Below are 23,701 nucleotides of genomic sequence, written 5' to 3'. Positions count from 1 at the left end.
TGAAATCAGTGAAAAGACTTCCTTGTTAAACATATTTTTGATATCAGAAAATTGCTTGAAAATTTTTAAGGACCTCCTCTATGCTGTCAAGCATTCTTGTACCTAACAGTGTTCAGAGGCTATGCCTTTAAACTAACTTAAATACTTCATTTGAACTTTTTTTTAAAGTCTGAATGAAGTGTTTACCAGCTCCCCAATGCTTTTCTCAGTGAATTACTCTCTATGCAGCAGCAGTTAGTGTGTTATGGCTTTCTAAGCTGCCAAAGACTTAATTAACCACGGCACTTTTTTTTCTAACCTTTGTAGCGTACTGGAGCAGGTAAAGCTCCACGCAATACAAAGAATTATGATAGGTCTTTCCTATCATTACCTGCTAAGTTAAGTGTTCTCAATGTAGAGGTCAAGATTCACCTCTTATGCTTTACTCTGAAGGTGAATTACTTCACCTCCATGACCAAACGCACAAATATCCTGTTTATGATCAGAGACCCAATCATAATCCTCTGTATGTGTAACATCACTGTTATATGTTCATCAGTAATGCATTATTGACTGTGGAATATCTTTCTGCAGTCCAAATTAAATGGTCTACTTTTATGTATTAAAAAAGTCAACTCCACTTTTGTTGGAACTCAAAAAATTGGAAAATAGCACTGACATTTATTTATTTATTTAAATTTGTTCACCAGGGAACAACACTTATCAAACAATGACAATTACAGTCTTTACTTGGGAATACTTAAGACAGCTGAAAAAAATGAACAGCACAGTATTTCTTTCTTTTTTTTTGTAGGGATCACATTCTTCTGCATTTCCATACCTCTGTGACTCTAAATATTCTAACTCTAACATTGCGTCATAGTGGGGATAAGGAGAAACTTCTTTACCCTCACCATTCCACTTACATCCTCTCTCTCTTTATTACACACACACACACACACACACTCTTAAATCAAACAGGAATTGATTAAATAGAATTGAAGATTCTCATCTTTGACATAATCTCAATAAATGAAAATGATATCCATATGTGTATGTGTATATATATATATATATATATATATATATATATATATATACACACACACACACACACACACACACACACACACACACACACACACACACATGATATACATTTGTTTTGCAAAGTCGTAAACTTGTTTTTGTTAAATGGAATAAAAACTAGCTTGTGTGAGTGAAAATGAGCTGATTGCAAATGTCAGCTTTTTATGCAAGACTGTGGTACAATGGGGAAAAAGAGAACTAGTCTTTCTGCACTGTATTGTGATCTTGGAGATGTATATATAAGTAGCAAGGGGTGTGTGGGTACAGCAAAGCTTGCCCCTTGCAAAAAAAAGTTTACTTTACTTCTGTTTTGTTTTTTTTGATAGGTTACATTTCAAACATTTGTGTCTCATTATGTTGCTTTTTTGATGAAGCAACAAACACGTGTATCTCTGATAAGATTACAATGCACTAGTCTGTCTTATCAGATCACAGTCCCATTCATTTAGAATGAAAGTGGTGAGAAATATGTCAAGTTTGTGAATTCTCAGTAAAAATGATAGTGACTATTTTCACTGACACGTTTCCTCCTTTTTCCCTTACCATCTGTGAAAAGTTCTTGCTAAAGAATAAAGAAATAAATGAAATAACATAACATTTTTAAAAGTGACAGGTTTTATCTTCCACTCTTGATTGTATGCTCTCAGAATACCTGCCAAAAGGAATTCTGTCCCTTAATGTTTTAGATAATCACCATCTAAACTGAACTTGCAACAAGTAGTGGGAATTGTTCTTAGGATTGATTTCCCTTAAATGCTTATAATATCTTTTAGCCATATGCTTACCTTGTCTAATTTTGAATGTTTTGATGTTATTTTTATTTATGTTTTCATCAAGTAACTTCCAGTGCCTGACAGACCTTCTTATTCATAGGTTCATAGGTTCATACTAGGCTATCTGCCCTGGGGCAATTATAAGCCTAGCCCGATTCTGTATGGCTTACGCCACCCCTTGATTTGAGTATACTGTGCCCTTTTTAAGGTTTAGTTTACTGTGCCTCTGTCCAATAGTGACACGGGAGTAATCCCTGGGACAAACCTATGATCCCCCATCCACCTATCGAGATTCTTCTTGAAGAGATTCAGTGAGGTGCTTTGCCTCACATGAACTGGAATTCTATTCCAGAGTGAAGGGAGCCTCTGTGTTATGAACCTGTCCCTCCAGCAAGTTCTATTTATTTCTGTGCTGAGGTCCAAGTCCCTCGAGCATGTGGCTGTAAGGGATTTAGATTTACTGAGGTGGAGCATGTCCATTAATTCTGGATTTGACATAGCTTTGTATGTCAGGCATAGATCGCCTCGAAGTAGGCGGTATGCAACTGAGTAGAGCTGGAGTTTTTTTAACCGAGCAGCATATGGCATCTGTTTGAGACCCTTGATCCTCTTGGTGAGATACTTTTGGGATCTTTCTAATTGCTGCAGGTGTCGGGTAAGTCCCAAAGGGGGCATTGTATTCTATGATGGGCCTGATGAGGGATGAATAGAGGGGCATGGGTTACCTCTCTTGATCTAGATGTGAAACCCTTCGTGATGAGGTGGGCTATGTAGAAGGTCTTTCTAACCACTTTGGCAATGTGGTTTTCAAAGGAGAGATTGCTATCAACTTGGGTCCCCAGGTCCCTAATAACTTTCTCTGTACTTAATGGGTTTCCGCCTATGTGGTAATTTGTGGGCACACTGTTTTTGCCAAAGGGAATGACTATACATTTTTTGGCATTTAGCTTTAAACCATGATGCTGGCACCAGTTATCTGTCTCTGTGAGACCTTTTTGAAGGATGTTTGTGTCAGCTGGAGAGTTGATTATGGCACCCAGTTTGCAGTCGTCTGCAAACTTGGTGAGCCATAGTCCTCCCATGTTTGCCTGTACCTCAGAAATGTATATACCGAACAAGAGTGGTCCCAGGACAGAACCCTGTGGGATGCCACTTGTGACCGGTTTTGAGTCTGACATGGCTCCAGCAACTCTCACTCTGTGGGTTCTGTCTTTGAGCCAGTTTGTGACCCATCTTGTGACATAGGGATTTATATTTAAGCTGGATAGCTTATCTATGATGCCCGAGTGGGGTATTGTGTCAAATGCCTTTGCAAGGTCCAGATAGGCTGTGTGGACTACCTTCCCTTCATCTATGGCTTTGGTGACTGTTTCGAAGAAGTCAACTAGGTTCAAAAGGCAGGATCTGCCCTTGACAAAGCCGAACTGGGTAGGATCTAGTGTCTGTAGGTCCCCAATGTCTTTGTTTATGAGCTCCATGATGATCCTCTCCATAGCCTTGCAGACTAAGCTAGTCAGGCTTATGGGGCGATAGTTTCCAGGGTCCGTAGAGGCTCCACCTTTGTGGAGTGGGACCACTGTTGCTGTACGCCATTCTGTGGGCACATATCCTGTAGTGAGGCTGAGATTGTATAGCTGTTTTATTTGAGGGATTATTTCTTCTTGGAGTTCATGTAAGACGCAACCTGGGACGCCATCTGGTCCCATGGAAGCAGTGTTTTTTGCTTTGGAGAGGGCAGCCTTCACTTGAGCATCAGAGATGTTTGGGAGGCATCCCTCTGCCGGGATAGATACTTGCTCTTTTGGGAGGGGTGGAGAAGTTTGCACTGAACCTGTCTGCCAGGATATTGGTGATGTCTGTGGGTTCAGTGTATTTTTTGTCATTTAGAATCAACTCAGAACAAGTCTGGGAGTTGCATCCCAGGTTTCTAACATAACTGAAAAAAGCCTTATGATTGTCTTTGGTGTCCTGTGCAATTTTCTCTCGAAGCTGGCCTTGGAGGATTTTATGAGGGATCGTAATTTTTGCTAGTACTGATCAGAGATGCCTTCCCTATTAGGGATTTTGCTCTATCATGTAGTAGCTTCCTCCTTCTGTTGTACAGTTTATTTATGGCAGGGGTCCACCAGACTGGATGCCTGCCTTTGGATGATTGGGTCTTGGTTTTGTTTGGGATAGCATGATCCATGCATTCCTGGAGATGTCCGTAGAATGCGTTTATATAGGATTCTGCAGTTTGGGCCGTAGTTTCCACTGGCCCTGGGGCCTTGAAGGATTCCACTTCGGTTTTGAGAAGTGAGAAGTTTTCGCTTTGAGAAGTTTTTCTCTGTGGTTTTCTGGGCTGGGGTGGGGTCGGGATGTGGACATCCAGTGAAATTAGTTTATGGTCTGATCTTACCAATGAGGGATATACTTCTGGTGTGGAGCATAGAGTCCCCATGTTGGTAATGATCAGGTCTAGTATGTTGTCCCTCTTGTGGAAGTGGTGACTAGTTGTTCCATAGCATTTGAGTTTATAATTTCCAGGAACCTTTGGGCTAAGGTGCTGGGGCTTGAGTAGTGCTCCCAGTCAATGTTTGGGTAGTTGAAGTCACCCAATATAATGGTGTTTGGAGAGATCTTCATGTTCTCCAATGTTTTCAGGAAAGCCAAGTGGGATTCCTGACTTTGAGAGGGTGGTCTGTAGGATGCTATAAACTGAAAAGCAGTCTTGCCCACTGTTAGTTGCACATGGATGGTCTCTGATACTTTGTGCAATGCCACTAACCTGGAGGTGTGGATATCCTTGATAAATATGGAAACTCCCCCTCCTTTTGTGGTTCGGTCCGGGTTTTGAGGCTGAAAAGCATGATATGAGGTATAGCCTGGTAGTGCTGGGGTGCTCTCTGGAGCCTTGAACCAGGTTTCTGTCACTGCACAGATATTGATGTTCTCCATACTGAGGAGAGCTTCAAGTGCGTGCATCTTGAGGTTAAGACTTCTGCCATTTAGCAGCATTACCCTTAGTTTCTTGTTCCTTGTGCTGTCTATGGGGGTGGGTTTGATTTTTGAGCCTTGCCTAAAAAAGGCACTATGGGGGTGGCAAGAGCCTTTGCCAATATCCGAAAGCCAGTGGTGACAGGTGCAAGCCATCCCTAGCAAAGCAACGTGGCTTGTCGAGCATGTCATCCCAGGCTGACAGACACTGGATCCCCTTTGAATGACACCAAAATTTTAGCCAATTGTTAAAATCGATCATTTTGTCTTTTTCATTTCTTTTTCTCTTGGTATTCTTATACTTAGGATAATCATTTTTATTTCATGTCCTCTAGTACTGTGTACATTTTCCATTACTTTTAGACCTGTACAGCCTCTTAAATAGTTATTCTGCAGTGATGTCATCACCTCACAGTCATTTGTATGTCAAACAGTATAAATTCAAGTATTTGAACCTGGCTGTATATATGTAATTTCCCTAATATTAGCAATTGAGTTGGTCACGCTTATCTGTACTTGCTCTGTATTTTCACAATTTGCTTATTTCCAGTTGACCATATCACTTCTCATATTTTGCTTATGCTTTTATCCAGGAGATATACACTGGAATCAGTGCATCTGTCTTCCTAAAATGGCACTAACTTGAATTATCTGGCCACATTTGCTTCTCCTAAACAGGAGTCTTTTCTCCATGCGCTAACAGTTATGCCAATCTTGTACTGGCTGACTGGAAGCGCATGGCAATGCTATCGCAACAGGAATTTTTGCACATCTTTTATATTATAAACATTTTGTTGATGTTTTTATTTTGTGGCAGGGTGCAGAATCTGATTTATTGAGGTTTGTACACTACTTGGAATCTACTAGTTGTTGTTTTAGATTTGCATTGAATTATTCATAGAGCAGTATTGAATTTCTTGACACTAATGTCACCTTGATTGATGGGGTTCTGTCTACCTCACTCTTTAGAAAAGTTTGTAGGAAGAACGCTTTGTTACACTTCAACAGTATGCATCCTACACATATTTTTAAAAACATTGCTAAAGGCCAGTATCTGCATATGTCTAGATTGCATACAGATGATAAACAATGCCATGAAGCTATGATCTGTCTTAAGGGCAATCTTTTTGCTAGAGGATATAGTTCTGAAACACTTGAAGATAGTTATAACATGGTCATTGGCATGCATGCTGACAAAGGCCAACCTTACTTTAATCGACCTTATATTCCTGGTTATATCTTCTATACAGGAATTTCAACATCCTGCCATTATTTTCACATTTAAGGCTTGCTTTTATGCTGATTGTACTTCTAAGGGATTAATTTATTTGGCTAGGTGTAAGGTATGCACATCTTTTTATACTGGCAAAACAGCGAGAATGTTGAAAGAATGTATCCTGCAGCATGCAGGTGATATTAGGCATTTAAACACTCTTAATGCCTTAGAAAAACTCATATCACTTGCACTAGGACATTCCTTTCTATTTAGTGTTTTACATTTGTTACGTATGAGTAAGAGAAAGGTGATTATAACAATAGACTAGAGAATGCAGAAGCCAATTGGATTGTTAGGTTACAGGCAGATAAACTGCCAGGGATTAATGCATCTGTTCCTTTAAAGCCACTCCTAAAAAAGAAGAACATACATCAGTAATTGTTGCTGCTCCATGGTTGGTTGATTGATTGTTTTTTTTTAGTATATAATGAGTACACTTGTGATGATTTTCTATGGATCTGAAGAAGCACTATGTGTGAAAGCGCTTATCCTTTGCATTAAAAACTTTTTATCTTATCAGCTCTGGTGGACGCTTGGTTTTTGCTGTTGAATATACTTTTTTAAGCTGAGTGACCTTTGGCTACTGGTATTATTTTTTCTTCCATTTATTTTTTCTTCCATTCATATCATAGGATCGTAGGATCATAGGAGGTTACTAGTCTAATGGTCCTGGGGCCCTTACAAAGCTAGCCAAGAGTTTATCCCCAAAAAGAAACTGCAGTCAACACCTGTCACCCCTGTCAATGAGGGACACAGGTGGAACCCCTGGGATAAATTTGTGTTCTCCCATCCACTCATCAAGGTTGCATTTGAAGAGGATCAGCGAGGTACTCTGTTTGACATGTGTGGAAAGTCCATTCCAGAGACAGGGCAGCCTCTGCGAGACAAACTTGTCTCTGCACCAGGTTTTGTTGATGTTGCATATTAGATTTAGGCCTATCGAGCTGGTAATGTGTGAGGAGTTAGACTTATGGATATGGAACATCTCTAGTATGGCAGGGTCCGAAATTGCCTTGTAGGCGAGACACAGATCACCTCTGAGCAATCTGTATGATACCAACTAGAGTGACAGTGATTTGCGCCTGCCCACATAGGACAGGTTTTGGAGACCATGGATTCTCTTTGTGAGGTACTTCTGAGGCCTTTCCAGTTGGTGCAGATATTTGGAGCAGTACATAGCAAACAGGGCGTTATAATCAATTATTGGTTTAATGAGGGAGGAGTATAGAGAGATAATAACCACCATTCTTTCTGAATGCAATCCATTTACTTATGAGATGAACAAAGTAAAAAGCTTTTCTGACCACTGCTGCTATATGACGGTCAAATGTGAGGTTGTTATCAACCTGAGTACCCATGGCTCTCATCACAGGTTGTGTGCTTAGGGGGCTGTCGTTGATGTGGTAATCAGTGGGGGACATGTTTTTGCCAAATGGTATGATGATAGATTTTTTTGCATTTAGCTTGAGGCCATGACTTTGGCACCAGTCATTAATTGTTGTGAGACCCTCTTGCAGTATGTTACCATCATTTGGGGAGTCAGTGACAGCACCCAACTTACAGTCATCCACAAACTTGGTCAGCCACAGGCTTTTTGTCTTTACCTGGACCTCTGAGAAGTAGATGCCAAACAATAAGGGTCCCAGGACAGATCCCAGGGGAACCCCACTAGTGACAGGTCTGCTGTCAGAGGTGAAGGTGCCTATTTTGACATTGAGGGTCCTGTTGGAGAGCCTGTTCTCCACCCAACTGATGAGGAAGGGATTTATGCCAAGTTGTGTTAGCTTCTTGATGATGCCTAAGTGGGGGATTGTGTCAAAGACCTTGGCCAAGTCAAGGTAAGCTGTATGTACTGACTTTCCCTCATCCAGGGCCTTAGTGACAGACTCAAAGAAGTCAACCAAGTTCAACAGGCAAGATCTGCCCTTGACAAATCCGAACTGGGTGGGGTCAAATGCTTGGAGATTGCCTATGTCCTTGTTTATGAGATCCATAGTAATATGCTCCATGGCTTTGCAGATCAGTCTTGTCAAGCTAATGGGGTGATATTTTCTAGGGTCAGTAGTGGCACCACCTTTGTGCAAGGGGATGACAATGGCAGTTCTCACTCTGCTTGAAAGTAGCCTGTACTTTGGCTGTGGTTGAAAAGGGTGCACAATGGTGAAACTAGTTCTTGCTGGAGATGGTGCAGAATACAGCCTGGGATACTATCAGGTCCCATGGAAGCTGTGTTCTTTGTCTTGGTTAGGGCCTTTAACACTTGATCTATGGAGATATGAGATGTGGAACAAGTATTGGGGATGTCAAAAGGGCCTTTGGGGGAGGGGGGTGATGTTTGCACTGAACCTATCTGCTAGCAGGTTGGCTAAGTCAACAGGATCAGTGTAAGTGATACTGTTAAGTACTAATTCAGAGCAAACCTAGGCCTTGCCATAGAGGTTTCTGATATAACTGAAGAAGGCTTTGTGGTTTCCCTTTGTTTCATAGGCTAGTTTTGATTTATAATTGGCTTTGGAGGTTTTCACTAGTATTTTAATTTGCTTGTTGAGGCTAATGAGGGAGTTTTTCCAATTTGGAATTTGTACCTTTTTTACCCTTGGACAACAATTTCTTTCTTTTGTTGTAAAGTCTGCTGATAGAGGATGTCCAACAAGCAGATTTGTTTTTCCTTGAGGAGCAGGTTTTAGTTCTGTTAGGTATGGCTGAGTCCATGTAGTTGTACAGGTGCTTGTATACTGCATTGGCATACTATTCAGCATAGTTGTCTGTATCCTCTGATGGGGGTGGTGGTGTGGAGCTTCTGATACCCTCCCTTAGGAGGTTGTATTCAGCTTTTGAGAAGTTTTTTAGCTTGATTATGGCTGGGGAGGGGTTGGGTGGGATAGAAACTTCGAATGAGGCAGTCTGATGATCTAATTTCACCAGGGAGGAACATACTATGGGAGTGGTGCAGCGGTCTCCCATGTTGGTGAGAACCAAGTCCAAAATGCTATCTCCCCTTGTGGGGGATGAGACAAGCTTATCTAGTGTGTTAGAATTGATGAAGTCAAGGAATCGTTAAGTGAGTGCATTAGTACAGGAACAATTCACCCAGTCTATGGTGGGGTAGTTGAAGTCACTATGGGTCAGGGTGTTGGGGAGTACCTTGATGGAGTCAAGTAGATCCAGGTAAGAGGAGTGGGTGTCCTGAGTCATGGAGGGGGGTCTATAGCTGACTATAACTTGGATGGGTGTCTTGCCAGCTGTCAGTTGCACCTGGAGTAGTTCCAGTGTGTCATGCTGGCAAACCAGTCTGGAGTATGCCTGTCCTTAATGAAGACAGAGACTCTACCACCCTTAGTCTTCCTGACCTCATTTTTGGGGTCAGAGTGTGTGGAAAGAGGTATAGCCTGGTAAGGCAGGGGTGCTCTCCACAGCCCTGAACCAAGTTTCCATGACCGCACAGACATCGGCTTCTTCTAGTGCAATGAGAGCATCTCAAGTAAACTAGAACTAAAGTCCTCAATAATTTGTTCTTGGCTTGGAAAATTTCAATATTTCTCTCCCCTCAAGGTAGGGGAAGCAACAGACAAAGGATTTCTAATGGCTCATTTAGAATGTGGTTTGCCTATGACTGCTTATGTCTTAAAAAGATTCTAACCTCTCCCTAAACTGCAGGCCTAATTAGTCATTATTTTTGGCTCATGTCCCCCACTCTAAACATCACAGTATACTACAAGAGAACAAAAGATGGATTCCAGTATAACAGTCAAGACTCATTCCTATACTCCATTGGTCAGCTTGGAATTAAGGACTGAACATATAGCCTCTGCTCACAACCAGAAAATGCATCCTCACTTCAAACCCTCTCACATTCAACTGGCAATGTGCAAACTACTCGTTTTTAATGTTAGGCCTAAAACCTTGGATGCCATACTTCTTAACATTAGAAGCCTCAACAGGTCTCTGGAGTTTAGATGAGGCTTAAAACTCACTTAAGAGAAACTACCGAATGTACCTGTGTTGAAAACAACTCACATACCCACTCCAAAGTGTCAAATCACATAGTGTGAAAACCCAGTAAACTATACTCTATGAAATCTAAAGTTTCTCTCTCTCTCTTTATTCTCTGCATATACTTTCTCTTCCTTACACTGTAACATTTTAATCACTTTGTTCACTTTGAACTCATTATAATTTTACTTATTCTATTCCTTTCATCTTAGCTATATCATCAAATCAAAAAATATAATCTCTCAGAAACACAGACCTCACATAACTAAATTTCTTGCTACACCAGAAACCTGCAGCAGTCCTGGGTTTGATTCTCATAGCCTCCATTTACCTACTGTGTGGCTGTGAGCAAGTCATTTCTGCTCATCATCTGAGCTGTTGGCTGCTGAGATTTGGCTGCAAAAATCAACTGGACACATAAGCTGATTTAAGTATACTTTCTCTGAACTTTGCTTATTTAAGATTAGATATTTGTGGATATTTGTTTCATTGAATATTGTGCTCTCTGTCCCTCTGCAGTTAGTCTCCCCACTCCCTGTTCCTGTTGCTGTTGTGGTGTTAATCTTGGTGGTTTTGGAATTGCCTGCCCCTGCTGTAAATCTGTTTTTGGACACTCCTCCTGGGCCCATCTCATTTGCTCACTCAGCTGAGTGCAGTGAGATCATATTTTGATTTCAGACACTCCTACCAGTCCCATCTCCTTTGCTGTGTACAGAGAGTGCACTTGGGACGAACATCCCTCATAGTATCTTAATCTGCTCTGTTCCCTCCCTCTCCACTAAAAAAAAGAAAAAAATATTTAGACCTTCTTGAGCTGCTCTTACTTAACTGTCTTCTACCTTATTACCTTAATTTGCTGTTCTGTGTGCCTTTAAGTGTTCAAGTGCTCTTATTCTGCACTCGGTGCCTCCATTTTGTTTTTTTATAAGTTACTGCACTTTCTATGCACTTGTTTTTTGTCGTTTTTAACTTATCTGCATTTATTTAACTGTATTTGCCTTAATATTGCTACACACTCAAGCGTTCTAGCTTGTACTGCATTTTAAGTGTTTTTGCTACTGTTTTAACTGCTTTTCTACAAAAAAACAAAAGTTCTAAACACATTTCCTGCCTTTCCTGTAACTAGTCTAGTCCAGATATAGATTTGCTGTATCCAAGATTGTTTTGTAAGTTTCTGAGCCCCCCAGACCTTTCTCTGTTGGAGGGAAGCCTTCTAGCTTATCAATGGAAGTGGTAAGCAGTAGATAGCCTATCTATCACAAGAGGAGTAGTTTCTGGCCCAGAAATTGTAGTTTATTGGCCGTTTGGGCAGTTTTTCCATCCCTTTCAACTTTCTGGTTTAAAAGCCTGAGTTTGCATTTGTTTAAGCTCCATGGATCCAGCTTTGGCATCCTGCAGACTACAAGAGCAACAGGAAGGAGAAAGAGATACTCTAAGTGCTTCCGTTTTGATTTTTTTCATAATTTACTGCTGTCTGCCTTGTTTTTGTTGTTTATAATTTATCTGCATTTATTTAAACTGTATTTGCTTTAATATTGCTACACACTCAAGTGTGCTAGCTTGTACTGGATTTAAAGTGTTTTTGCTACTGTTTTAATTGCTTTTCTGCAAAAAAAACAAACGTTCTAAACTTGTTTCCTGACTTTCTTGTAACTAGTCTAGTCCAGATACAGACTTGCTGTATTCAGGATTGTTTTGTAAGTTTTTGAGCCCCCCAGACCTTTCTGTGTTGGAGGCAAGCCCTCTAGCTTATCAGTGGGAGTGGTAAGCACTAGGTAGCCTATCAACTACAAAAGGAGTGGTTTCTGGCCCAGAAATTGTAGTTTATTGGTAGTTTAGGCAGTTTTTCCATCTCTTTCAACTTTCTGGATTAAAAGTCCATGTTTGCGCACTGTGCAGCGGCGCTCAGCTGAGGTAAACTAATACCGGTACCAGAAAGTTTGCTCTTCAATTTTCCCCTTAGAACAAGCTTGTTCTTTTACTTCTTGCACTTCAGTTAGCGTAATTGGCTAGCACTTTAACAGGCTTTTGTAGCATTTATTGTAACACACTTAGGTGCTATCAGCACTAGCTGTTTCTATGTAATAACAACACTAGTACTTATTAGTTATGACCACCCCTCATGGTATGATTGTAGGGCAATTTCCTGTGCTTTTTCCTGCTAACCTGGTGCACCTGGGCATTCTGAGACAGTGTGGCAACTGTCTAATGTACACAGACAACCCTCTCCTCTTACCTCCCAGCATTCATACATGTGAGAGATGCACTTATAGCACCAAAATTGAAGCAGTGCACGCTCCAAGCAAGACTGGACTAGCTGGTCAAGAGGAGAAGGTCAGCACCTGCAACTCACTATATAGAACACATAGCCCTCAAAAACACCAACCATCACAACCTACACATAGAAACACAAACCATCCACCCACTTTGTGGAGGCTGTCAATAAAAATGTACCCAAACAACAGAGACCCCCTAGACAGAAACGCACTCGACCACCACAACACATCACCAACCCCAGAACACATAGCTCACCACCACAGTGTGCCCCTCAACCCAAGCCCTTAAGGCAAAACACTTTGCCCAATGTACTAATCATAGGAGACTCAACTGTGAGGCACACTGATGTCCCACTCACTAGGTTGAACAAGGAGAACGTGACAGTCAGGTGCCAGGATCTTACACATAAGACATGCACTCAGGTCACTCCACAACAAATACAAATATGACTCCGACATTGTCCATGTGGGTGTGAATGACTTAAGACATACCTCCCTGGACTACATGAAAAGAGATGTGATGGAACTCTTGAATTATGTGGCCCAGGCAGGTATGACCCTAGCCCTGAGCAGTATTCTATCATCACCCAGAATTATACCACAGTATGAGCATAAAATGATTGACTTCAACAATTTTCTATGTTTCTGGTGTCATTCTAAAGGGATCCAGTATCTGTCTGCCTGGGATGACATGATTGAAAGACCTTGATGCTTTGCCAGAGACAGCTTGTACATGTCACCCTTGGGATTCTGGGTACTGGTTAAGGCTCTTGCCATCCCTATAGTGCCTTTTTTAGGCAGTGTTCCAAAGACCAAAATTCCACTGTAACAGCTACAAACAAATGCAATCTGAGGGTCATGCTGCTCAAAGCTAGAAGTCTAAATCTCAAGATGCAGTCACTTGATGTTCTCCTCAAAATGGAGAATGTCGACACCTGTGCTGTAACAGAGACAAGGTTTAAAGAGGCAGAAAGCACCCCTGCCCTCTCAGGCTACAACTCATTCCATACCTTTCGGCCCCAGAATGCAGAAGGAAACTCCAAAGGTGGTGGTGTCTCCATATTCTTAAAGAATACACACACCTCTAGACTGGTAGCCCAGCATAATGCATCCGAGATACTTCAGGTACAAATAACACTGGGTAAGATGACAATACAAGTCATAGCCTGCTACAGAACCCCAAACATGTCCCTAGACTCACGCGCCAACTTCCTAAGCACCCTAGAATCTATCAAGGTCCAACCCAATACTCTCATACTGGGTGACTTTAACTACCCTTTCATCAACTGGAAAACTATTCAAGTACCAATGTACAGGGCCAACGCTTTCTGGAATTTATCAATTCCAAAGCCCTAGACCAGCTCATTCTTATCCCCACTAGAGGAAGCAACATCCTCAACCTGGTTATCACCAACATGGGAGACCATTGCTCCACACCTATAGTCAGTTTCTCCCTGGTTAAATCTGACCACAAACTGATCACCATGGAAATCTCCATCTTATCTACACCCCTGCTAAGGTGACCACCCTGAAAAACTTCTCTAAAGCTGACTTTGGGCTCCTAAAAGGAGACCATACCAAATAGAACTAAGATGGTCTCCTCCAAAAAAGGAAGCCAATCTGGTGGTCCCCAGCCATCAATAAACAACAGAAGGAAGAAACTGTTGCAGAAAAAAATGAAGTCACAAGACTGGAAAACCTCCCTTATCAGTCTCAACAAAAAGCTGAAATCCCTTATCAAATCCTCTAAAGCCATCTATGAAGGCAGAAATGCGGCTGACACCAAAAACAACAACAAAGCCTTCTATAGCTATATCAAAAACCTCAAAGGCAATACCCGGATTTGCCCTGAGTTATTGCATGATGGCACCTCCTATACTGAGCCAACAGATATAACCAACATACTGGCTGACAGATTCAGTGCCAACTTTACCCCTCTCCTCCCCAAGGGCCCTATCACAATACCACATGAAAGCCTGGTACCCACCATTTCTGTGGCACAGGTAAAAGCTGCATTGTCCGAAGCCAAGAATACAGCATCCATCGGACCTGATAATATCCCTGGCTGTGTCCTACATGAGTTACAAAATGAACTGGCACCACATCTGTGTGCCCTGTTCAATCATAGCCTTACATCACGCTATGTCCCTAATGAATAGTGCACTGCTACACTCATCCCACTCCATAAAGGGGAGCAACTACAGACCTTGGGAACTATTGCCCCATTAGCCTGACAAGCCTGGTATGCAAAACTATGGAGCGCATCATCATGGACCTGCTTAACAAAGATATAGGCAATCTCCAAACTCTTGTCCCCACATAGTGTGGCTTTGTCAAGGGGAGATCCTGCCTGCTGAACCTGGCTGACGTCTTTGAGGCAGTCACCAAGGCTGTGGATGAGGGTAAGGCAGTGCATACAGCCTGCCTCGATCTGGCCAAGGCCTTTGATACCATTCCCCACTCAGGTATCATTTTTTTGCCATTTACACCTCAGTGCTGACCATTTGTGTTTTTATCATAGATAAACTCACCAAATTAGACATCAATCCTTACATCACTAGGTGGGTTGCAAATTGGCTCACAGACAGGACCCACAGAGTGAAAGTTGTGGATTCCAAGTCAGACTGTCAATCAGTCATGAGTGGAGTTCCACAGGGCATGCTTTGAGATACATTATACTGTATGTACATTGACACGTAATGTCTAATGTCTGTGTCTTCTAATTTGTTCTTCATTTGTATTGTTTTGTATTTTTCTGTTCTGGACTGGCTGAAGCTGAAATAGGTCCATTCCATCAGTGTGCTACTGCAGGTAACAAATTCAAACAAACAAACAAACAAACAAACAAATAAATAAAAGGCAGTTCCTGACAGTTGCAGACTTAGTACAGGGACTTATCAGTTTATTCCAAAGTTATCAGAGAAGTACAACATATGGAAATGTTGTGTGCCAGATTAGAGTCCAAACAGAAACCTAAAAAGCTTTCTTTGAGTGTGACAATGGTGGAAGGGGCTGCAATGCACTTTGTCTTAGGACTATAATCTTATCTTTTACTGCTTTGGTCACACTGCAGGACTATAATCTTATCTTTTACTGCTTTGATCACTCTGATTTTGTTCATATTCTGTGTGTCAGTGAAAGGGCTAGTTGAAGAATGAAGATAGCAGATGTGCCAGACAGTGGAAGACTATTGCAAGTTTGATGTGTATTCAGAATGATAGGGATGTATATGATCTGGAGCAAATGATTACATATGCCTATGAGTTACACATATTGAATAAAATAAATGGGTAACAAAGGTTAGCTAGGATACTAATGTGAAATGTAATAGAGCATGTATGGGACCATACACTACCCAAATGCAGGAAAAACAGGATCTTTGTTCAATTCTTTCTTAGTGGTTTCATAAGATACTGTGATTGCTTCTGTAGGAGTTGTTCTCATGTTTTATATACTTCACTTTTTTATTTCCCTGCTTTCCTATTTTTTATTATAAAACCACAAAAGCCTACTACATGACACTTACAGCGTCATCTTTCTGAACGTTTTGTTTAGTAAGTTGGTAAGATGTTATAGAAATATTCTAATTTATCTTCAGTGTTAATGATATTTTCTACTAAATAATTTCAAAGTCCTATTTAGGCCTTGCTGTTTTGAGTAATGAGACTTTCCATAACTTCATAGTTTTAATCACTTTATACAAAATAATGTTCAGTTCAAGTTGTATCTTGAGATTATCACTGCCACCCAGTGATACTCCTAGCAGTCATTTTTGCAATGCTATGTGTGCAGTTTGTAATTATGACATCCAAAATATTACCTGTTTATGTTAGGGATATTGGTTGTTTCAAATCAAGTAGTTGAAGAAATGCATTTACATATGGATCATTTATGTTTCCAAGTCAGTGAATGGGTCATTTAAATCTCCATACTTAACAAATCCTTTGTCGCAGTGTTGCCCCTCACTTCATCCAAGAATACTTTTGACAGGATCTTGTTTAATTTTTGCTATCTATGTAAAACTATTTTACAACAAAGTAAATTCTATCACTTAGGGAATATTTATAGCTACATATTCTAGCATATTGTTACATGTGATAAATTTCTATGCAGATAATATTTACTTAATGTAGATATTCGTCTTAACATATATGATGACTCCACCACCTGACTGGTATTTTCTAATAGCAGCAAATCTTGTGTGTCCCTATGTATCATGGCACCATGTAGTATCATGTAAGGGTGTGCACAGTTCTACTGTATACTGAGATGGGCTCATTTCTAAACAGTTTTCTTTTAAGGAAAGTGAATCATTGTGAACTAGCTATTCACCTTGGGCTTACATGATTTGGAGAGTCTCTACAGTGTCCTGGAATGGTTTCAGTACAGGCTCGTGTGTTACTAATAAACTGTGCAACAGCCCTTACACTTTGACTTCTATCACATAAAGGAATAACAACACTTTTTATTATTTTCACTGTCATTTATTTAACAGAAATTCTACTTTTTCAGTATAATCAGATTGCGTACCACTGAAACATCAAAAGCGATTAGTTTTCTACATTTGGGGGGAATTCATAAAAGTTACACCTGGTGTACCATAACTTTTCTGAATACAAGAACAGCTGTAGAAAATTCATGCAATGTGTACACTTTGTGCTAAACTTTATGAATCCCACCCTCATTGTCTATCATATTGTTCCTCCTTTTGAAGCTAGTGTCTTGTATTATACTTGTAATTGTACTTGAATGTGCAAATGTCACTTTGTAAAATACATGTATATGACAGAGAGCTCTCAGTATGCTTGATGTATAGGAACACTATTCTTGTTATATTCCTTAATTCTAAAAGTCACTTTGCAAATACTATAGTATTAAATATGTGCTTAGTTCAATTATTACTTTGTATGCTTGTTTAATGCCAAAATCCAATCAGCAGAATAGATTTAATGCCAGTAATTGCTTTACATAATTTATATAATCAGAAATTAGACAGTTTGGTACACAAAGCAGTTCTTTAATGGACGTACGTTGCTGTTCATGCAGCACTTACATAACCTTCTTCCAAATGTCCCTCATAAAATTTCCCCTTGTAATCTAAAATGTAATGCACATGAGCTGTACCTACTGATAATAAATCAGTGTCAGTGGCTCAACAGGTAGCACACTCAACTTTGGAGCTGGAAGATCTGAAGGCTGTGGGTTCTATTTCCACTTTAGGTGACTGGATTAATTTTCAAATTGCTGACACTGTAGTGCAGCTTGAGGAGGGTGTTGCACTTCTGACTGAGCTGTCCTTCGGCCAAGACATTAAACTGGGGCCCAGACGAGACATTAAACTGGGGCCCCAATCTGCTTGAACTGGTGGTAGCTCAAGTGGATGCAAAAGATCCCATGTACCTATCAAAAAGAGTAGAAGTTCCCCAAAGCCTTTACTGAATTTCCCCTAGTAGTATAAATACCACCTTGAGTATTCCCTGAGAAGAAGTGGAACTAACCTGGTCAACAAAGGATGGCTAAATAAATAAATAACGTTATATCCAAGCTAAACTAACATTGCACTCTAAATAGTGTATGAAATATGAGGTGCCACAGTGACAGGTAATGTAACTTTACTTGAAAAATAAAATTAAAAAAAAAGTACAGAAAGATGCTCCCAGCTATACCTGCATACAAACATAGGTTCAAACATGATAGCCTCAATGTAATACAAATTCTATGCAATTTCATTCTGTAAACATTTCTTATTATGTTCTCATTACCTTTTTTTACATTAAATGTTTTATTTCCAGGTGCCAGAATCTTGGGAGGGCCTCTTACAACATTGCCTGTAATAACAGAAAGCATATATGTATAATAAGGTTGATTGTGAGCAAGTCATTAGACATATTCTTCATGTAACATTTTACCCTATGTCAAGTCTGATGTCACTCATTTATCATTGCTAACTTGTCAGCTTTATTCAGATATAACTAATGGATTTTTCTCTTTCTAGCCCCAGATTTATACCCTTACCTTGCTTGAGTTCATTTTAGTACCCTATGCAGCTCATAAAGCATGATAAAATTAATTTCTGAATACTTTGTTGACAGCTTACTCGTTCTTTAATTAATATATTCTTCTCATAACACTGTCCTTGACCTTATGTACTTATAAAGGTCTTCAGAAAGGAAAACCTACATCAACTTATGTTTCTTTCCCTGTGTAACCAGCCTCTGATGGACCTTTCTGACTGCATTAACTCTACAGGACATCTTATGAGGCGCTGGCTTCAAAGTCTGTGACTGAGGTCTGGTGTGATCATGTCCTTTTTAAGATACTTTAACATCAGTGTCATATTTGATACATTGCCAAGAATGGAACAGCATTAGGCTCATAGGTAGTTAATAGGCATGCAGTCCAGAAGACCATCAAAGAGCTTAGCCAAATTTCCAATTGCCTCAAAGCACTCTCTGGTTAAATGTCTGACCCAAGGTTACACAGTAGGCAAATGAAGGCTGTGGGACTCAAACCCTGTACCACATAAAGTTGCTCAATAACAGCTTAAAACCTTAATTTTCTGCATTAACTGCCAGACATTTGATAGCTGGCAGGGTAATATACTACTTTAATATGACTGACAATTATATCTGGTTTGTTCACTACCCATACAACAAATAATTGAAAATGTCATGTTAGTTATCAAATGACAATTAATCAATTCCTAGGGTGTATTAGCAGTTCTAACTGCACTATGTAGGTTACAGCACATTGATTACTGGCTTTACTGCAAACCAGCAATAATGTGGAAAAACTTGATGAAAAAAAATTGCAATAATAAATAACTTTAAGAAAAAAATAATGTTAACTCAAACTCTGTAGCAGATGGGAATGAAGCTCTGATGATGGTCCAGATGAACCATGTTAGACTTGCTGCTCAGGAGCTGGAAAAGCTGGTAGGAGAGGATAAGAGTTTGTGACTTATAAACGTCGGTGCTCACCCATCCAGTGGAGGAAGGAGGACAATGGTCTCATTTGGTCAAATTAATCCTATGCAAGCAGAGGTCTACATGCAATAATGGCCACAGGAGCAAGAGATGTGGGCTTGTCTTTCCAGGATGGTGATCATAGTCATTGTAGGTATGTGTGCTGGCCACTAAGGGGTGGGGTTATGGACCTAACTACAAAAGCTTTGATGGCTGCCTTTATAATTGTCCTAAGGAAGGGGGAGATGATGGTTTGCAGCCAATGGGGAGAAATACTATAAATATATATATATATATATATATATATATATATATATATATGTGTATATTATACACACACACACACACACACACACACACACACACATATATATATATATATATATATATATATATATATATATATGGGTCCCCTTTACATGGTCGACTTTCATATGGCCGAGACCATATGATCGACTTTCAAAAAGCTGACCATGGGGAACCGCTATCTCCGTACAGTGCAGAATGGGAAAATTTCCTTCTTCCACAATGTAGTGTGATCTCGGAGTTGGTAAATTTAAGTTACGGAGGGGTGTGGGAGGCAGAGCCCCCCACTATCTTTGTGTGTAATATACCATTGAATGGGTGGGTGTTTATGCATAGTGCAATGGGGCTTAAGCATCTGATACTGTTTTGAGGTGACAAAATATAACTCACACTGAGGTAGAGTAAAAACAGTATGTACTGACTGGAATTATTTGCTGAAGTAGTGTTAAAAGAGAGGACTTGAACACAGTAAAAATGAGATGCTTGCCTCTTGGTGGAGAGAGAGAATACATTTATCAGGAGTAATGACTGTTGGTGTTCGCTTGCTTGAAGACTTGCAGAATAAAAAGTGATCAAGTAGCACCAGGAAAGATGCGTGAAGACCAGAAGTATAGCTAGGATGGGGTAAAGGGTAACTGTCTATGGTGCAAAGAGCTAGGTGTGATTGACAAATGCTGATCGGTCTTCAGTGCAAGTGCAGTACTGATTACCAGCATTCAGAAATGAATGCTGGTATTCTGATATTGCATTCTGCAGTCATAAATGGGGCACTTTATTGTTCTATGTGTGATACAAACTGTAGCAGCTGCTTGTTGCAAATGTAGCAAGCAGTGTACTACAGTTTCAAAACTATTTTTCTTTTCTGCTTTTTTTCTCCTCAACTTGAAGAGCACAAATTTGGAAGAATGCACCCAACTTGCTCCTTAGATGAAAAGTGCCAGATCATGGAGAGGCCCTGCTTATTTATTTAGTGTTTGCTCCTAAAGTTAAAGTTAAGGTGGGGTGCTTGATCGGGGGAACACACTGGCAGTAGGTGCCAGAAATGCTAGCTAGATCTCTGCTGAAGTCCCAAGTGAAGTACTTGGATTTTTACCAGGAACTACACAATGTTTTTTTTTTCTGGAGTTGGAAGCCTGATTGAAATGTAAGACTGTGTTTGCTTGTTAACAAATGGTTTGGTTTCATTTGCTTATTTTTCACTGCAGATAAAGGACAATAAACTTAAAAACTCTGCTTTAATTATATCTTCTTACTACACTAGTGGAGAACCAGGAAAAATTAAATAATTTCATCAAATCACACAATTTTGTACCAGCTTTACAGCCTACTTGTGCATCTGCATTTGAGACTTGTTTCATCAAGTGAGAAGAAAGACTGACTTGTTTTGTGTGTGAGTAAATGTGGGAAGAAAAGAAGCATTACTAAAATTTTTTAACTGATATTGCTGTAGCTAATAAAAGGGCAATTTGTAAACACACTGTTAACAAAAAAATTGCATATTGTGCATCTTCCAAATGTAATTTGTAAGTAAAATGTTAATAATGAAACTGTACTGATGAAATGTGATTAAATGTTTGTTAGACCATCAGAATCAGCATGTGGCCTTTGTGTCATGATTACGTTAGCTAAATGCATAGTATTGGTGGATGGAAAGTCACTGAAGGATTACTAGATTTTGGGAGCATGGTCACACTTATTAAGTAACCTTATCTCTACAAGCATAAACCTATGACAACAGCAAATTAGAAATGATATGTGTTTGTGGAGATTAGAAAGAGTACTTTCTAACACATAGAAATTCAGATAATGTTAGGTAAAGTTCTTCTGCCAGTAACTTAAGTTCATAAGTAAACACAAGATGTTGTAATAGATAAAGATTTCCTCCAGCTCAAGGCACTGTGGAAATTGTGGGGAATAATCTGTGGACTGAATATACTTCAAGTAAAAATGGGGGGAGGGGGCAGAAGCAGCATGACACAGTATTAAGAACATGCAGCTCTGAGTATATCTCTAGTAAGAATGCAAAGGGCAGTATCACCTGGCACTATAGAGAACACACAGTTCTGAATGTACTCCAAGTAAGAATAAAGGAAAACAATGACAGCCTAATATACTGTTAAAATATATATGCCTGATAAATAAAAAGGGTAGGTGTAGAAACTTCAAATGGAAGTTAAATCTGGTTTTGGCTAGAAGACCAGGGAAGATGCTGTGTACTATCAGATAGCACCAGTTGTTAAGTTAGTGAAAAAAAATATTACACAGACTTGAAAGGAAAGACCTCCAAGTGCATAGTATGGAACATTGTCAGTATTACATTCACTAAAGAAGTGAAGGGTGCTTATGTGGAGACAGAAAGGAAAAGACCCATAGTGATAAACTCACTGAGTAAAGGAGGAGGATCTGTACAGAACTCAAGGTTTTACTCTGTAATATTAAAACAGAGACCTAGTTAGAAACAGGACTCTCAGCAGTTGGTAATTAAAAATAGAAGTTAGAGTAAAAGTTAAAAAGTTGTCAAAGCCAAGAACAGAATAAAAATCACTGGTATGGGTTGTCTTAGATGAAGATATAGGACAAGGTAGAGCTATACCTGTAATCCTATGTGAAGAGACTTTATCCCCCACTTCATATAAGTATACCAATGAAAGTATTCCTGACTTTGCAGATTTGTAAATAAATTATAAAAAAAATAAGAAATCACAATGGTAGAGAGAAGATGTAGCCAGGGTGGAATGAGAGACATATGAGCAAGGTAGCCCCCCATGCCAGTCCCATATTATGAGCTGAAGAATGACTTATGTTACAGGTTGAATATAGACAAAGAATAAATAGTTAAAATTTATCTTCACAATATTTTAAATGCTTGCTGATGAAACAGGTACATAGTCATATTTTGGGAAGACAGTGATGAATCAGACTAAAGCTAGTACTGTAGCAGTGTTTAATTTATGTAATGAAAAGCATTGAGAAATTAGGTGCAGCTTACCCAGATTGTCAAAAGATTGCAGAACATCCTGGATTCAGAAGCCTTGTGATAACTATGTTTATTATTGAGGTTCCATTCAGTTGGATATCCATGAATCTCGTACATCCATTAGTAAAATCTAGTAATGGCTACCAATACAGCCAGGTAATTATTGACTATGCTACAGAGTTTTTCAAAGAAACAGGGCAAAGAGTCAATTCTAAGTCAGTAGTTAATTAAATGATGCTAGGTTTCTGCAGGGAAGGGATATCAAAAGAAATACTCACAGAGTAGGAAACCCCATTTATGTCCATTATAATGCACCAGCTTTTATGCAAAATAGTTAAGAACTTCGATGTATGACCCTCAGATTGACAAGTCAGTGAAGTCCTTCAGTAAGACTCTAAAATCTGTGTTAAAGAAGGTCATAGAACAAGATGATACGAACTGGAATCAGTTGCTTCCTTACATCTTGTTTGGTGTTAGACTGGTGCCCTAAGCATCAACAGAATTTGTCCCTTTTGTGTTACTATATGGGAAACATCCTGAAGAATGTCTGGACATAGCAAAGGAACTTGGGAGGAAGTGAAAATCCCATTTAATAATGGAAGATAGGTTAAAATTGTTATGTCAATAGTTAAGAAACATATCCAAGGGGTTCAGGAAATGCAACAGAGGTTGGAAAACAAGGATACCTGGCTGAGGGAGTTTAAAATGTAGACAAAGTATTGTTTTTTGCCTTGTCAACTGAGAATAATTTTGTATCAAGATGCCAAAGACTCTTTGAGGTGGCAGACAAAATGGATGACATGAACTACAAAATAAGACAAACTGGAAAGGGAAGACTTTAACAGATATATCACATAAAAGTGTTAAAACCCAGAAGAGAAGCTGAAACATCTATAGTCAGTCTATGAGGTGAGGTAAATAGTGCAATACCAGGAAAGTTTATCCATGCTGTTTAAATAGATACAATTTTGTCTATGACCCAGAAACAAGAAATGGAAGAGCTCTTTCTAAGAAATAAAGAAGTTTTTTTCAGCACTGCTTGGTCGTACAAATGTAATTTAACATCAAAATGAAACTGTACTGGGGAAATG

The 23,701-nt window shown here is 39.6% G+C and overlaps 1 protein-coding gene across 1 annotated transcript in view; it reads right to left on the bottom strand.

The window, feature by feature from the left end:
• The window catches only part of LOC122803406 (interleukin-1 receptor type 2-like), a 207,578-nt gene that overhangs the window by 138,034 nt on the left and 45,843 nt on the right, over nucleotides 1-23,701 (bottom strand). Inside the window, exon 3 of the mRNA XM_044073008.1 lies at nucleotides 18,125-18,190. Within this exon, the coding sequence (XP_043928943.1) occupies nucleotides 18,125-18,190 (66 nt within the window). The remainder of the gene's footprint in view (nucleotides 1-18,124; nucleotides 18,191-23,701) is intronic.

The sequence above is a fragment of the Protopterus annectens genome, chromosome 5.part1, assembly GCF_019279795.1.
Source record: "Protopterus annectens isolate FY-2018-M chromosome 5.part1, PAN1.0, whole genome shotgun sequence".
Classification (NCBI taxonomy): domain Eukaryota; kingdom Metazoa; phylum Chordata; order Ceratodontiformes; family Protopteridae; genus Protopterus; species Protopterus annectens.
Note: the sequence above shows the minus strand (reverse complement) of the source record. Positions and strands in the feature narration are given on the sequence as shown.